The sequence below is a fragment of the Syngnathus typhle genome, linkage group LG3 (genome assembly GCF_033458585.1).
Source record: "Syngnathus typhle isolate RoL2023-S1 ecotype Sweden linkage group LG3, RoL_Styp_1.0, whole genome shotgun sequence".
Taxonomy (NCBI): Eukaryota; Metazoa; Chordata; class Actinopteri; order Syngnathiformes; family Syngnathidae; genus Syngnathus; species Syngnathus typhle.
In genome coordinates, this window is record NC_083740.1 from 19,997,634 (window position 1) to 20,013,598 (window position 15,965).

Here is a 15,965-nt window from a genome sequence, read left to right on the forward strand (position 1 = left end):
AAACATCTGTACACACCTCTTGTGCCTCATTCTGCAAAGTGCTTTGTTAGGGCAACAGCTGTTGTGAAAGTGATTTTTAAATAAAGATGTATTGCATTTTGAGTTACAGTATTTTTGTGCATTTTTTTCCATTGCACAGCTTTCTTTAAGCACAACATTCTGCTAAGTGTGATTGACTGAAAGTCAATGTAAAAGAAAGGTATTGGTTTAAATCTGTTCTGTGTTACATTTCAAATCATTAGCAATCTGATCATGTGGATGCCTCGTTTAAAAAGAGCTAACTATAGAGAAGGAAAACAAGTATCCGGTTAGGCTTCAGGTGTGATCAGGTTGATGGCTTCCTGTGTATACAGAAAAAATATTTTAAATGGAGCACATATCAGATGTGACTGTATGCATGTTTAGCGTTTAGAGAGCTCAACATCGGAAATCACAGTCCAGGGTATCTTTCTACATTGTGAGTGTTGATGGTGAAATGTTTAGCAACACACTGCTTTGTATTTTTTCCATTTTAAAAAGTGAAGACAGTTCCTAAATTTCACTGGATCTCCATTGCCTAATACTATTATGAAAAGCTTTCAATCAGACCTAAAATGATCTGTGTCTGAACAGTATATTGCATCTCTCACAAGATTACAATCACAAAAGTCACAGAATTGATCAAATGTCTTTAATTTTATTTGATTGTACAGGTCTACAATGTGTAGCAGTCAGTGAGTGTTTGTTTTCTCAAACTCAGTTACTGTCTAAAAGTATTGTAACCTATCCAATCAAATCCTATCCTATCCAGTGTATCTTATTTCAAGAATTATTCTCTTGATTGATGCATTTAACCCAATTCAATTCCTTAATGAATGTCTCTTGTAATAAAAGAGAAAGCATTGAACCCCCCCCCCCCAAAAAAAAAGATGGCTTTTACGTTCCTGAAGAACCTGTGATAAAGAGGCCTAAACGCTAGAGATCAATTGTCTACCCTAAAAATCACACTACAGTCTCTACCTTGTTTTTTAGGTCCCACAATTTGGTTGAGAATCGGTAGAGTACGTGAACAAAATGCAAAATTGCTTTTCTTTCGGGTGAGCAGGAATAAATTCAAAGACAATAAAATACAAATTGCTAGCAATACATTGACACTGAATTTGAAATTGACACAATATTGTAGACAAGAAACTGCAAATATCACAAAAAACATGTAAGTGTATATTGTATTACAGATTATTTTCAAGAAATTAACCATCTACGAAAGTGGACAATCTGAGGTATTACATGCACACATTTGAATGCATTTGTTACTGCTTTAGCATGATCTTGAAAGCCCGGGTGAGTTGAGAACATGTACTATGACTCTGCTATGCATGATTACACGACTATAAATCAGTATTCCTGTGCTGGTATGATACCTGATCGTGAAGGTGCCACGTTTGATAATCTGCCTCTGAGCATCTCCTGTTGAAAATAGACCTGAAGTCTATTTTAACCAACTGCCACTCCGAGCGATGACTGACGTGGCCAAATATCCTGTGAGAATAAAAAAACTGTATATAAAAAGTATCTTCTTTCCCACTGTTACAGACTCTGACAATAGTGGTATTGGGCAGATAATTAGGTAGATACTATCTACTAGATACACGATGATGTCCATTACTTTAAGACAAAATAAACTACTTCAAGATGTGAGTGATCAGCAATAAATCCCATTCGAATGACATATTTTTCGAGCATTCGATTAATATGCCCATCGCTAAAATTGCAAATAATAAATGACATCCTATTTAAGTGTAGTTCCTAGGACAGTCTTGAGCTAAAGACTCCTATTTTATATTTGAGTGATTAACCCTATGGTTACGTATTCCCTTGAGAAACCTGACTACTCTTGTCATGCTCAAGTATTTAGATTTAAAATTTGAAGAAAAAAAAGAAAACGTAAACAAAAATTAGAAAACATTTAAGCAGTTAACAACCAAACAAATAGTTACTGAAATGTAAATGGACCTTATCATGTGTGTGTCCCCATCCAGACTAAAACTAGATTAAGAATAAGATAACAGAGGCTGATAGATTAATTATACATTTGTGTGTTTTTGTTTTCGGAGAAGAGAAACCGCTGGAAAACCATTTTCAGTTGAAACCCAGCAAATTGTCACCACCTGTGTTTTCTCCATGATTAGAATGTGGGACATTTTCTGTTTGTTCACTCCAGTTGTGCCCTGCCAAGTCTTCTGTGATGCTCTTATACATTGACGTCATATCATTAGAATCCCAGCCAGATTTTGCCTTTCTGCAATCTACAATGTTCTACAATGCCATACAGCACACTCACACACTGGCTATTGTAATATTGTGAAAGAACACAAAAGGAAGGGTCGCAAATGTAGTTTCGAATGCAGTAAGTCGTTGCCTCAGAGCTACCCTCTTTTTCATGCAGTCAAAACCTTTTAAAGGAAATTTTGTAGGACCACATCAATGACTTTTGTGTGGGTTTCAAATGTACATTTGTGCTGTTGCTGTTTGTCATTGCTTGGGTCCCTTGTGAACATAAACTGGGACAGTTTCGAAGTTGCCAAGACCTTGAGAGGAACCTTATTTCTTTTGAAAAGAGAACAGTGAGGAATGATGGGTGTCGTGGAAACAGATGCAAACATCTTATTGGGGGTTAATACATAGGACAAGCATGTTTGTAGTTTGTTGTGATGTGTGGTGGATTGATTTCTGTGATGACAAATTTCCACTCACGTCATGATTAGAGTCTCTTCCCCTGGCTCTCCCAGCACACCATCGACGAACAGAGGAGTACTGGTGAAGCTGTACTTGTTCCACTGCCGTCCTTCATCAAAGCTTAACCTGGGAGCACAAACATCAATTACATTTGGGACCCACACTGTATGCACAAGCTAATGACCCTGAAAGTTGTCTAATCACTTTATTCCCAATTCTGCACGGGGCTCAGGTGGTACGCCCAAATGAAGATTGATCAGGGGTAGTTAGATTCGAGAAATTTGAAGACAGGAAGGTGCAATCAAATGATTGTCCAATGCAGATTACCTAGTCTAGAGCCTTGAAAGGTGTTCACTCTATTAAAATAAGGTCTCCTGGTTAGACGATAAACTAATTATTTTTTGTTTGATGAACTTAATACTTTATAGGAATGAGTCATGGTAGATCTTCTCTCACTATGACTCACCACAAGTGCCTGATGGGAAGTGGAGTATGCCTTATTGCAACTAAGGCTCCTCCTTGGTCAAGGTACAAGACTGCATACTCCCCATTGAAGATCTACAGGCCAAGACAAAAATTGGGAAGAACGAGTCAAATTCTGAAGTATTTTTTTAACCACTTGCAATCCTAACAAAGTACTAAACGTGCTCTGATCTGACTCTCATCTGTTACAAAAAAACCTTAAAAAACTAAATTCAATGGAAATAAGTCCCGGTTAAAGGAGCCATATCATACTGACTCAACTACCGTAATTTTAGTTATAGTTTGAGTGGGGCGACTTATACTCAGGAGCGACTTATATATGTTTATTTTTCAAAAGAAAAAAAAAAAAAAGTGAGACCGCGATAAACGAACCGCAATGTAGCAAGAGATTACTGTAATTTGAATTTCAAGTGACGACAGCAGCGCAACGTCGCGTCAGCAGCAGCTCGTCGAGTCAATCTTTGTCCTTTATGTAAACAACCGCCGCGCTGCTGACGCAGCGTCGCAACAACAGGCTAAACAATAGGTATGCTAACGTGACATAGACACAAACTAAGAGCTGAGAACGGCCCTGACGTAAAATTCAGAGTTATTCATAAAACTATTACATAAATAACACGTTAATAAAACCATCTGCGTCACTCCAATTCATTAATCCATCAATCGTCCTTTGTCAACAATGCGTGCGCGCCGCTGACGGCTCTTGCACTTCAAAATATTCCACAGGCCCATATAACGATATATAAATTATATATCAAATAACTATTACATAAGCAATAATGTTATCAAACTGCGCACTCTAAATCATTAAATCCATCGACCAAATTCCTCGTCCTTTGTCAACATCGCCGTGCGTGCGCCCTGACGTCAGCCTCGTTGTTATTCCACAGATCTACTATATAACTATATTGTAGCGTTAACAAAGTTAAAGACGTGGGTTTGATAAACGGCTCTTTATTTAACAAAACAAACTTACAGGCAATTTTGTTGCAACTACTAACAAACCGATCTTTGACTTCCAAACCAAAGCACCAGCTACTCTGTCATTCCCTGTTCGTCTCGGTGCATTAGCAGTGTAAAAACAAATATAATGTAGTTGAGTATGTCTCCTAAGACTATCAATATAAAACTCGAAATCATAAAGGAGCATGGCAAAGGCATGTGTATCGTCAAGTACGGCCGGTGTAGGTATCCCCATGAAAATTCCCTGCTGTAGGAGCAGGCACGCATTGAGTGAAAGGCGGAAGCTATTTCCGTGCGGCAGAGAGAACCAGCTTGTTTACAATAAAAACATGAAGAACACACTTTTATGTTTGTCAATTTCCATCTTTAAAAGCTAGTTTCTCCTTACAAACCCGATCGTAGAAGTTTGTAAGTAGAGGTACAAAAAGCTCTTATCTACCTTAGATTTCAGTTAAATCCAAGTACAGGTCCAGCCTTACTAATGAGCATCTTCAAGCCCTACTAAGGGTCTCAACTGCTTCCTCCCTCACACCAAACGTGGCTCAGCTATGCGAGAGGAAGCGCTGCCGGGTCTCTAGCAGCAAGAAGTAGGCAGAAGCCATGTTCAGAACAATGTTCCTTCCAAGGTTAAAGAACTGCTAATACCGACATGTGAATGTAAATAATAATACATTTCTCTAGTCAGCAACTGCTGTAATTTCTGGACTATAAACTGCACCTGATTATAAGCCGCACCAGCAAAAATTGTATTCATGCACAAAGCGCTAAGTTACATTCAACTAGCGAGCTACACTTATAACTCCAGAGTAGACGTGACCAGGAAATAAATAAAGATAAAGGGTGACGCAACGAGATGTCATCAACAATAGCCCAGTGCCCCCTAGTGACCGGAAGTAACCTCTACAGTGGATGAGCAGCTGTAGTTCCTATGTTAAGAGCCAAATCGACTGCCTTTAACTTAAATGCGGCATGATATGCATTTTTTTTGCCCCCCATAATGAGGGTTTGTGTCTAAAAGCTTCCTTTCATCAGTAATGTGCGTCTTGATCTCGTTCTGTCTCTTCTTTGTGTCAATTACACGGCACTATTTGCCTGGCGGATGGACACGCGATCAAACACTACCCTTCTCCCCAGTCAAACACCACTCATATCCCTCCGTCCAGCAAAGCGGTGGCGGACAACAGCGGTCCACAGCCTTTTTTACGAGTGTATAAAAGTGATAAATTCATCACAAAAAACACGAAGAATCCATAGGTACGCTGCACCGGATGACAAGCCGCAGGGTTAAAAACTTGAGCAAAAAGTAGCGGCTTATAGTCCAGAAATTATGGTTTATGCGGTTTCTTCAATTTTCTATGGCTGCTGTATTAATATTGTTTTCATTATTCTAATTGTATTTATTTATTACTGTTTGATAATTATTTTTCTTGCATATGATAACGTTAAAAGTTTTTGGTCAAGCATGAAAAAAACCAATGCGGCCCAGCCTCACGCCAGACTCTACCTCCAGTGGCCCCTAGGTAAATTGAGTTTGAGACCCTTGATATGTAAACATGCCTATAACATGCTTATAATTTACTGTGGAAAGCTTAAAATAGCATGATGCAGTTCCTTGAAATGAACAGCTCTTTTAAATGATCAATAGAGCTCCAAGCTCCCGACCGACACTGAACAAAGTTACTCCTCCAATTTAAATTGCTTGTGGAATTCAGATGAACACCAATGAAAAAGTTAATGGATCAAAACAAGATTGAGTGTGACAATGTGGGCTAATTTTTCATCTAGCAATGATCGACATGTGATTGAGATAATTTACATGGTATGTCGTGCACTGGTTATTTGACTTTCTCGAGGTTGTTGCTCAACAGAATTTTGTCTTGCTTGACTGATCACTGATTTGGGCTCTTCTGACATAACCAAAGTTAGGATTTACATAGTTTTCTGATTTGGGCTAATAATGACTTTTCATGGCCAGTCCTACGTGTCTTTCTAATTGCTGGCTTCGTTCTAAATATTATGTCTGCAACCACAAAAGCTTGTCTCATTTTTCTGTAATAGTGTTCCAGCATAAGATTAGTCTATCATCTCAATTCCTCTTGACAGGTTTTGACCGGTGTTGAATTGTTTTGACCCCCCCGTTCCCCCCGAATTGTTTTTAACTTTTTACCTGTAACTTACCAGAGTAAGCTGTCGTCATATTTATCTACAACCACCACAAAATACATAATGCATAACAATGTTGCATAATAGCAATGTGTGTGTACGCCCACCTGTCTCCATGTGTTTCCTGCATCCGAGGTTATGTACACACTGACATTGCTGGTGGTCAGCTCAGAACCAGAGGAACCTTTAATGCAAGCAAATGGCAAAGTGTGAACAGAGAATGCTTGCAAAAGTGTTCAACAAATTCAGTTAAATGCGGTGAGGAGACAATAACAATGTGCAATTGTGAGCACTGCTGCATGGTGCTGCAGATTTAAAGATAAATATAGCATATACGTATGTAAGATTGTACAGGACATTTACTCTGCTAAATATCAAATAAATCCTGAGTAATACATCTGTCTTTCAAAGTGGTTTCAATGTGCATTCCCAAATATGTAGACTGCCCTAATCCATATTAATTCTCAATACTGTTGTGAAATGTATACATTAGCTAAGTAACAGCTGGCATTACACTTGAAAGACTATAATATGTTCCGATTACTGTTATCTACATCCCTATTCGAGGTTAGGTCATTGCTACAGACTATGGACTGAGAGAAACAGAGTGTTTTTGTTTAGTTTTTTTTACAAGATAAGCAGTTAAAAATGTGACAAGATTAGGGAGATGCTGAATAACATTTTTGCTCATGATTAGCGACGCCAGGACGTACCCCTGCAGCCCACAGGTCGCTCAAAGGGCCAAATTTGACATGCTTGCGCATTGACTTTTCAGTCGTTATAACGTTAATTTTTATAGTGCAACCATGTGACGCACTGTTTAGCACATTCACCACACAGTTCAGAGCTTGCGGGTTCGATTCCACTCCCTCCCTGTGTTGAGTTTGCATGTTCTCCCCGTGCCTGCATGGGTTTTCTACGGGTTCTCCAGTCGCCTCCCACATCCCAAAAACATGCATGGTAGGCTGATTGAGCACTCCAAATTGCCCATAGGTGTGAGTGCGACCGCGGATGATTGTTCGTCTCTGTGTGCTCTGCGATTGGCTGGCAACTGGTTCAGGGTGTCCTCCGGCTACTATCCGATGACTGCTGAGATAGGCTCCAGCACCCCCGTGGTACAGAAAATGGATGGATGGATATATATATATATATATATATATTAACATTATATATTAACATTATATATTAACATTTAAGAGTATGGACTGGAAGCCCCAAGTTCAAAGTGGGAAGCACCCCCTAAGGTGACAGAGAATGGGCGAGCCAAGATCCTGTGGGACTTCCAGATCCAGACTGACAAGAAGGTGATGGCGAACCAACCGGACATTGTGGTGGTGGATAAACAACAGAAGAAGGCCGTGGTAGTGGATGTAGCAATACCAAGCGATGGCAACATCAGGAAAAAACAACTTGAGAAGCTAGAGAAATACCAGGGCCTCAAAGAAGAGCTTGAGAAGGCCTGGAAAGTGAAGGCCTCGGTGGTGCCCGTGGTCATTGGGGCACTTGGGGCAGTGACCCCCAAACTGGAGGAGTGGCTACAGCAGATTCCAGGAACAACATCAGACATCTCAGTCCAGAAGAGTGCAGTGCTAGGAACAGCCAAAATACTGCGCAGAACCCTCAAGCTCCCAGGCCTCTGGTAGAGGACCCGAGCTTGGAGTAGGGAGACCACCCGCGGAGGGTGAGAGGGGAATTTTTTTTTTTTTTATATATATATATATATCTATATATATATATATATTTTTTTTTTTTTTGTTTGTTTTCATGTGCACATATATGTTAGCATTCAAACTGACTCTGGGGGAAGGCGGTTACTTGATTATTGGATGGAAAAGTTGTTAGGGTAATAGATTTTAAAAGCGACCCTCATAAAAAGTATACAAAGATTAAAATGTAGTTTTTATCTCCACTTACATATTTCTTACACTTATTTGAGTTAAGGTTCATACAACCGCACTTTTGAAGAAAACTTGGCCATCTCCAGACACCTGCGGCATGTGCTGCTGAGTTATTGACACTGAGGATTCATGTGGGAGTAAATATCACAGAGTTGTGAATTCACCCGGGGGGTTGGTAGTCTCATTTTCTGGTAGTTTTTACTTTTTTTCCACAGTGAGACACTGAGTATTTCCTTTCCTTTTTTTTCTGGCAGAAAACAGGGTGAAACATTGCTGGTCTGAGGCAGAAATGAAATGACGGTGAGGTGTCACGTGTTGCAATGTACATGTTATATTCTCTCAAATAATATACAGCAAGTTAGTGGCTATGATAGTGCTGAGGTGTGGCGCTAAAAGTTAAGGTGACAGACAGACCGACAGACAGACAAACACAGACAGGAGGCTGGGTACACACTGAAGTGGTTGGCAGCCAATCGTAGGGCACATATAGATGGACAACCACTCACCTCGGAACAATTTTGGAGTTAGCGAGATGATTTTGGAGTAAGCGAGGTGTAAATTTATCAATTTATTATCAGCCACCAGGGCTGATTAGATACAAAAGTGAGTTCAGAGTTTATGTCTCCTTCTTTAAAATTGTGTATAACATAATACAAGTATGTAAAGGTAAAATTCACATTTATATCTCTGTGTTTTTCCCATAAAACTCACTGAAGCGGTACATTTTTATGTTCGTGTGGGTGTTCACAGAGCAGCTGGCTTCCTGCAAATACGATATATTCAGGAATTGCCAGGAGGGCTAGTAAAACCTGGGTGGATAAAGTCCTCCCTATTTTTTGCTCCTACCTTCCGCTGCAACTCAAGCAAGTTCAGGCACTCAAAGGGATAACTTTTAAAGGACTCAATCACAACAGGATAATCTACAGTGGTTTGTACTTGTGGGAAGAGCAATGGCCTTGCTGTCACCCTCTGGACACTGAACATTACCGTTGCAAGAAAACGATCTAAACGTGAATCGACCAACATTGCTTCATTTACTCAATGAGTATATTACCTGACTTTGTATTTTGGGTATTTTTTACTTATGTTTTTATGGGTTTTTATTTGGTGTTTTTTTAGTTTAGTTTTCTATTGCTTGATAGTATTAGAGAAACAGAGTCAAAAGGAAAATGCTTCGGGAACTCACCTGATGCCACAATGATCCCAGGTGCTGACTCCCTACTTGCTATGCTTCCTGATGTGTAGGGATTTGCAGAGACATGAAGATGAAGATGCAATGAACAATAGGGCTGTGTAAACAAACAAAAAATAGTCACAACCTCAATTATTCAAAGTACCGTAATTTTCGAACTACGAGTCACGCTTTTTTTCATAGTTTGGGTGGGGGTGGGCGGTTTATACTCAAGAGCGACTTATATAAGTTTTTTTTTCACAAATTTTTACTTGATCATTAAGACATCACTTACTTACAAGTATAGTTGACCACTTCACATGTTATTTTTAGTATAGTTGATCACTTCACATGCTTTGATATCTTTATCTTGAACATATTCAAAACATGAAAAATAGAGAGAAAAAATCAAATAAAGTAATTAACACTTTAAAGCGCCATATCCTCTGGACACGTCCTCTGTCACCAGGATGACATAAAGGACGATAAATTTGATCAATGGACTTAATGATTTGGAGTGACACAAATGGTTTGATAATATTGTTGTTTATGTGATAGTTATTTAAAATATAGTTTATATATCGTTGTATGGGCCTGTGGAATAATTTGAACTGCGATCGATGGATTTAATGAATTGGAGTGACAAAGATGGTTTTATAAACGTGTTATTTATGTGATAGTTTTTTTTAAATAACTGAATGTTACGTCAGGCCCGTTCTCAGCTCCTCGTTTGTGTTTGTCACGGTAGCACACCGTATCGTTTAGCCTGTTGTTGCTCGTTCATGTCTGTTCTTGGTGTTGGATTTTGTCGAATAAATTGCCAAATTATGGCTGGTGCGATTTATACTCCGGTGCGACTTATAGTCCGAAAATTACGGTATTAGGCCCAACCAAAATCAAAAAAAAAAAATCCCAACAGATGAAGCAACACTTTGGCTGTGCAACCCTCACATTCAATGTATCGCACATGCCTTTTCTCTATTGGCTCGGCGCACCATTAGTTTTGATTCGGTTAACCTTTAACGGCACAATTCTCATCACGACTGAGCAAAATGCCGGTGATGCAGGCTATGAGGTGACAGGCTGTTCAGGGGTTTATTAAAGCGTTGACATTTCCTGACAAATTGCTGTATAATATGGGTAGAAAGAAGGCAAGACATGCTACATAATGGCAGGCTTAAGAAAAAATACTTTTGGTGTATGAGGCCATGTTTACAAAAGATTTGCAAACACATAAGTTCATCAATGATATCCAATTATATGTATATACCATTTTTCGCTGTGGTCTGAGAATGCCGAATAAAACACATCAGAGTTAAATTGCTTATAATCAAATATTTCCCATTTGCTGAAATGTAAATGTAAAAAATGTAAAAAAAAAACTGATTTATTACTTAGACTTGATTTATTTTCTAGCTATTTTTTTTAAATCATTTACCCATCCAAATCATGTCAAATGTAGCCGACATTGCCAAAATAGACATACAGATGCAAATAAATAGCCTGTATGAGTCTATCCTCCTTCAGTGCAGAATAAAATAATATTCCGCCAAAGCAGTGGTCCCCGAGTTGCTTATTGGTTATAATGGTGGTCCCATGGATAAAACCAGTTCAAAGCTCCTGGCTCAGTCTACCCTCACACCCACCTTCCAGCCGGTCACTCCTGTTGCTTTGATGGCCCCTCCAGACCATAGGAAACTAAAATCTTTTGAACTATATGCAAAGGTTGCTATGTTATATATATACTTTATATGTTGTACTGTATACATGTTAGGTGTGGAACTGTTCAAACCTTTTAGTTCAGTTTGTCTGTGTACTGATTGGTCTGTTCACAAAACTCTTCTGTTTTTCCTAAGAAACACTCCAAGATGGTGGCACACATGGTTACGACGCGTCATAATTAACACTAAAGTTTAAGGGAGGACATGCTGTGAGTCATAATATCCTTCCAGCAACGCGGCAGACAATCTTATTGCAGCAGCGCCAGCACAACCAAGTCTCCCACTCTCTCCCTCTCTCCCTCCCTCCGTGTGTGTGTGTGTACGTGCATGTGTGTGCATGTGTGTGCGCGCGCGTGCGTGTCACACACACTCTGGTACAACTTTGAATTTCAACTCACTGGAAAACGTTTTTTAGGTTCCATACCGATTATTACCGTATTTTCCGGACTATAAGTCTCAGTTTTTTTTCATAGTTTGGCCCGGGGTGTGACTTATTCTCAGGAGTGACTTCCATGCATCTTCTTCCGCTTATCCGGGGTCAGGTCGCTCCAGCGCTTCCTGGGTCGTCCCCGGGGTCTCCTACCGGTGGGACATGCCCGGAACACCTCCCCAGGGAGGCGTCCAGGAGGCATCCTGATGAGATGCCCGAGCCACCTCATCTGGCTCCTCTCAACGTGGAGGAGCAGCGACTCTACTCCGAGTCTCTCCCGGATGACCGAACTTCTCACCCTATCTCTAACGGAGAGCCCGGACATCCTGCGGAGAAAACTCATTTCGGCCGCTTGTATCCGGGATCTCAATCTTTCGGTCACGACCCATAGCTCGTGACCATAGGTGAGGGTAGGAGCGTAAATCGACCGGTAAATTGAGAGCTTTGCCTTTTGGCTCAGCTCTCTCTTTACCATGACGGACCGGTACAGAGTCCGCATTACTGCCGACGCTGCACCGATCCGCCTGTCGATCTCGCGCTCCATCCTCCCCTCACTCATGAACAAGACCCCAAGATACTTAAACTCCTCCACTTGGGGCAGGATCTCATCCCCGATCCGGAGAGGGCATTCCACCCTTTTCCGATCGAGGACCATGGACTCGGATTTGGAGGTGCTGACCCTCATCCCGACCGCTTTACACTCGGCTGCGAACCGCTCCAGTGAGAGCTGGAGATCACGGCCTGAAGAAGCCAACAGCACCACGTCGTCTGCAAAAAGCAGAGACGCGATGCTGAGGTCCCCAAACCAGACACCCTCAACATCTCGGCTGCGCCTAGAAATTCTGTCCATAAAAATTATGAACAGAATCGGTGACAAAGGGCAGCCTTGGTGGAGTCCAACCCTCACTGGGAACGAATCCGACTTACTGCCGGAAATGCGGACCAAACTCTGGCATCGGTGATACAGGGACCGAACCGCCCTTATCAGTTGGCTCGGTACCCCATACTCCTAAAGCACCCCCCACAGAACCTCCCGAGGGACACGGTCGAACGCCTTCTCCAAGTCCACAAAACACATGTGGACTGGTTGGGCGAACGCCCATGCACCCTCGAGGATCCTGCTGAGGGTGAAGAGCTAGTCCACTGTTCCACGGCCAGGACGAAAGCCACACTGTTCCTCCTGAATCCGAGGTTCGACCTCCTGACAGACCCTCCTCTCCAGCACCCCTGAATAGACCTTACCAGGGAGGCTGAGAAGTGTAATTCCCCTGTAATTGGAACACACCCTCCGGTCCCCCTTCTTAAAGAGGGGAACCACCACCCCAGTCTGCCCACCAGAGGCACTGTCCCCGATGTCCACGCGATGTTGTTGAGACGTGTCAGCCATGACAGCCCCAGAACATCCAGAGCCCTTAAGAAATCCGGGCGGATCTCATCCTTGCCATCGAGGAGTTTTTTAACTACCTCAGTGACTTCGACCACAGAGATAGGAGAGGCCGCCTCAGAGTCCCCAGGCCCTGCTTCCACAATGGAAGGCGTGTCGGGGGAATTGAGGAGGTCTTCGAAGTATTCTCCCCAACGACACACGACGTCCCGAGTCGGGGTCAGCAGCACGCCATCTCCACTGTAAACAGTGTTGACGTTGCACTGCTTCCCCCTCCTGAGACGCCGGATGGTTGACCAGAATTTTCTCGAAGGCTTCCGGAAGTCATTCTCCATGGCCTCACCAAACTCCTCCCACATCCGGGTTTTTGCCTCAGCAACCGCCGAAGCTGCATTCCGCTTGGCCATCCGATACCTGTCAGCTGCCTCCGGAGTCCCTCAGGCCAAAACGGCCCGATAGGACTCCTCCTTCAGCTTGACGGCATCTCTTACCGCCGGTGTCCACCAGCGCGTTCGGGGATTGCCGCCACGACAGGCACCAATGACCTTACGGCCACAGCTCCGGTTGGCCGCCTCAACAATGGAGGCGCGAAACAAGGTCCACTTGGACTCAATGTCCCCCGCCTCCCCCGGGACGTGGGAAAAGCTCTGCCAGAGGTGGGAGTTGAAGCTCTTCCTGACAGGGGATTCCGCCAGACGTTCCCAGCAGACCCTCACAGAGCGTTTGGGTCTGCCAGGTCGGACCGGCATCTTCCCCCACCATCGGAGCCAACCCACCACCAGGTGGTGATCAGTTGACAGCTCCGCCCCTCTCTTCGCCCGAGTGTCCAAAACATGCGGCCGCAAATCCGATGACACGACTACAAAGTCGATCATCGAACTGTGGCCTAGGGTGTCCTAGTGCCATGTGCACACATGGACACCCTTATGTTTGAACATGGTGTTCATTATAGAAAATCCGTGTCGAGCACAGAAGTCCAATAATAGAACACCGCTCGGGTTCAGATCGGGGGGGCCGTTCCTCCCAATCACGCCCTTCCAGGTCTGACTCTCATTGCCCACGTGAGCATTGAAGTCACCCAGTAGAACGATGGAGTCCCCAGAAGGAGCGCTCTCCAGCACTTCCTCCAGGACTCCAAGAAGGGTGGGTATTCTGAGCTGCCGTTTGGTGCATAGACACAAACAACAGTCAGGACCCGTCCCCCCACCCGAAGGCGGAGGGAGGCTACCCTCTCGTTCACCGGGGTGAACCCCAATGTGCAGGCGCCCAGCCGGGGGGCAATAAGTATACCCACACCTGCTCGACGCCTCTCACCCTGGGCAACTCCAGAGTGGAAGAGAGTCCAGCCCCTCTCGAGAGGGCTTGAACCGGGACCCAAACTTTGCGTGGAGGCAAGTCCGACTATATCTAGTCGGAACCTTTCTGCCTCCTACACCAGCTCGGGCTCCTTTCCAGCCAGAGAAGTGACATTCCATGTCCCAAGAGCCAGCTTCTGCAGCCGGGGATCAGACCGCCAAGGTCCCTGCCTTTGGCCGCCACCCAGCTTGCACTGCACCCGACCCCTTTGGCCCTTCCCACAGGTGGTGAGCCCATGGGAAGAGGGACCCACATTTCCTTTTCGGGCTGTGCCCGGCCAGGCCCCATGGGCGAAGGCCCGGCCACCAGACGCTCGCTTTCGAGCCCCGCCTCCAGCCCTGGCTCCAGAGGGGGGCCCCGGTGACCCACGTCCAGGCGAGGGAAATCTGTGTACATATATCTTTTTCATCATCAGGGGCTTTTTGAGTCGTGCTTTGTCTGGCCCCTCACCTAGGACTCGTTTGCCATGGGTGACCCTACCAGGGGCATGAAGCCCCAGACAACATGGCTCCTAGGATCATAGGGGCACGCAAACCCCTCCACCACGATAAGGTGACGACTCACCGAGGAGTGACTTAAGTGTGAAAATATTAACACATTATTTTATCATTTCACACATTATTTTATCATTTCACTTGTTATTTTCACACTAAACCGCAAGAGGGCGCTCTAGGCCTGTGGAGTCTGATGTAAGCGACGTAGAAGCGGAAGCACTGCATCTTCTACTTTGGAGTTGGTGGAGTTGTTTTAAAGTGACAGAGGATGAAGATTTCATTGGATTTAGTGATTTGGATTGACATGGATGGCTTGGTAAACTTGTTAGCATGTGATTTGTGCTATAGATATGGGAATAACTCTTAATATGTTACGTCAGGCACGTTCTCAGTTCGTTTTTTATGTGTCATGTAATGTTAGCACACCGTACAATTATTCAGCCTCTTGTTGGATTTTGTGAATTGGAGCGACACGTTTGGTTTGGTATTAGGGGTGTAACGATACATCGATACACATCGATTAATCGATATAATGCTCTACGATTTATTGGCATCGATGCTAAAGGTAAACATCGATTTATATCGCCGTGTTTGACCTCGGACATTAGACGCGACTTTATTTTGAAATCCAGTTCATTGTTGCTTGCTTCCTCTCTCCGGGAGCAGTGCGCCCGGCGTTGTTGTGTTGTGAGGAGAGCACGCACGTGAAAGGGGGAGGCGACAACTAGTACGCGGCTCCTGGGCTGGTGCTATGGCTAGTGTCCAAAGAGACGAGGAAATTTGCTCCCCTTTAGGCTTCAAGTCATTCGTTTGGAAGCACTATGGATTCCAAAGAAAAGATGGCTCAACGGACAATACACGTGCAGTTTGTAAATCCTGCCACGCGGTGATCAAATATTCAGGGAGCACAAATCTCGCCGCACATTTAAAGAAAAAACACGACATCAAAGTTCAGTGTTAAAGTAAGCAATTTGTATACTACAATACTCTTGTAATTTCCTAAATAAAGAGTTTGCAGTACCTTGTTGATTTTGCGTATGAATTGTTATAAATCAGGATATTGTTCTATATTTTTTATTTAAAAAAAAAAAAATCGATCGTAGAGCACTATATCGCGATATATCGTGAATGAATCGCAGCAGGCTTTAAGATATCGGCAAATATCGTATCGTAGTTCTTTATATCGA

At 43.2% G+C, this 15,965-nt stretch overlaps 2 protein-coding genes across 3 annotated transcripts in view; one reads left to right on the forward strand and one right to left on the reverse strand.

Moving 5' to 3' along the window:
• Positions 1–15,965, reverse strand: part of LOC133151487 (VPS10 domain-containing receptor SorCS1) — a 214,455-nt gene that overhangs the window by 80,057 nt on the left and 118,433 nt on the right. For both annotated transcript variants that reach the window (XR_009713916.1, XM_061274566.1), the window contains exons 11-15: positions 9,409–9,511; positions 6,432–6,508; positions 3,182–3,273; positions 2,734–2,841; positions 1,401–1,518 (exon numbers count right to left, since the gene is read on the reverse strand). Coding sequence is in view for 1 of the 2 variants with exons in the window: in XM_061274566.1 (XP_061130550.1) it covers positions 1,401–1,518; positions 2,734–2,841; positions 3,182–3,273; positions 6,432–6,508; positions 9,409–9,511 (498 nt within the window). In the remaining variant the exon portion in view is untranslated. The remainder of the gene's footprint in view (positions 1–1,400; positions 1,519–2,733; positions 2,842–3,181; positions 3,274–6,431; positions 6,509–9,408; positions 9,512–15,965) is intronic.
• The window catches only part of LOC133151488 (uncharacterized), a 32,201-nt gene that overhangs the window by 7,961 nt on the left and 8,275 nt on the right, over positions 1–15,965 (forward strand). The window lies entirely within an intron of this gene.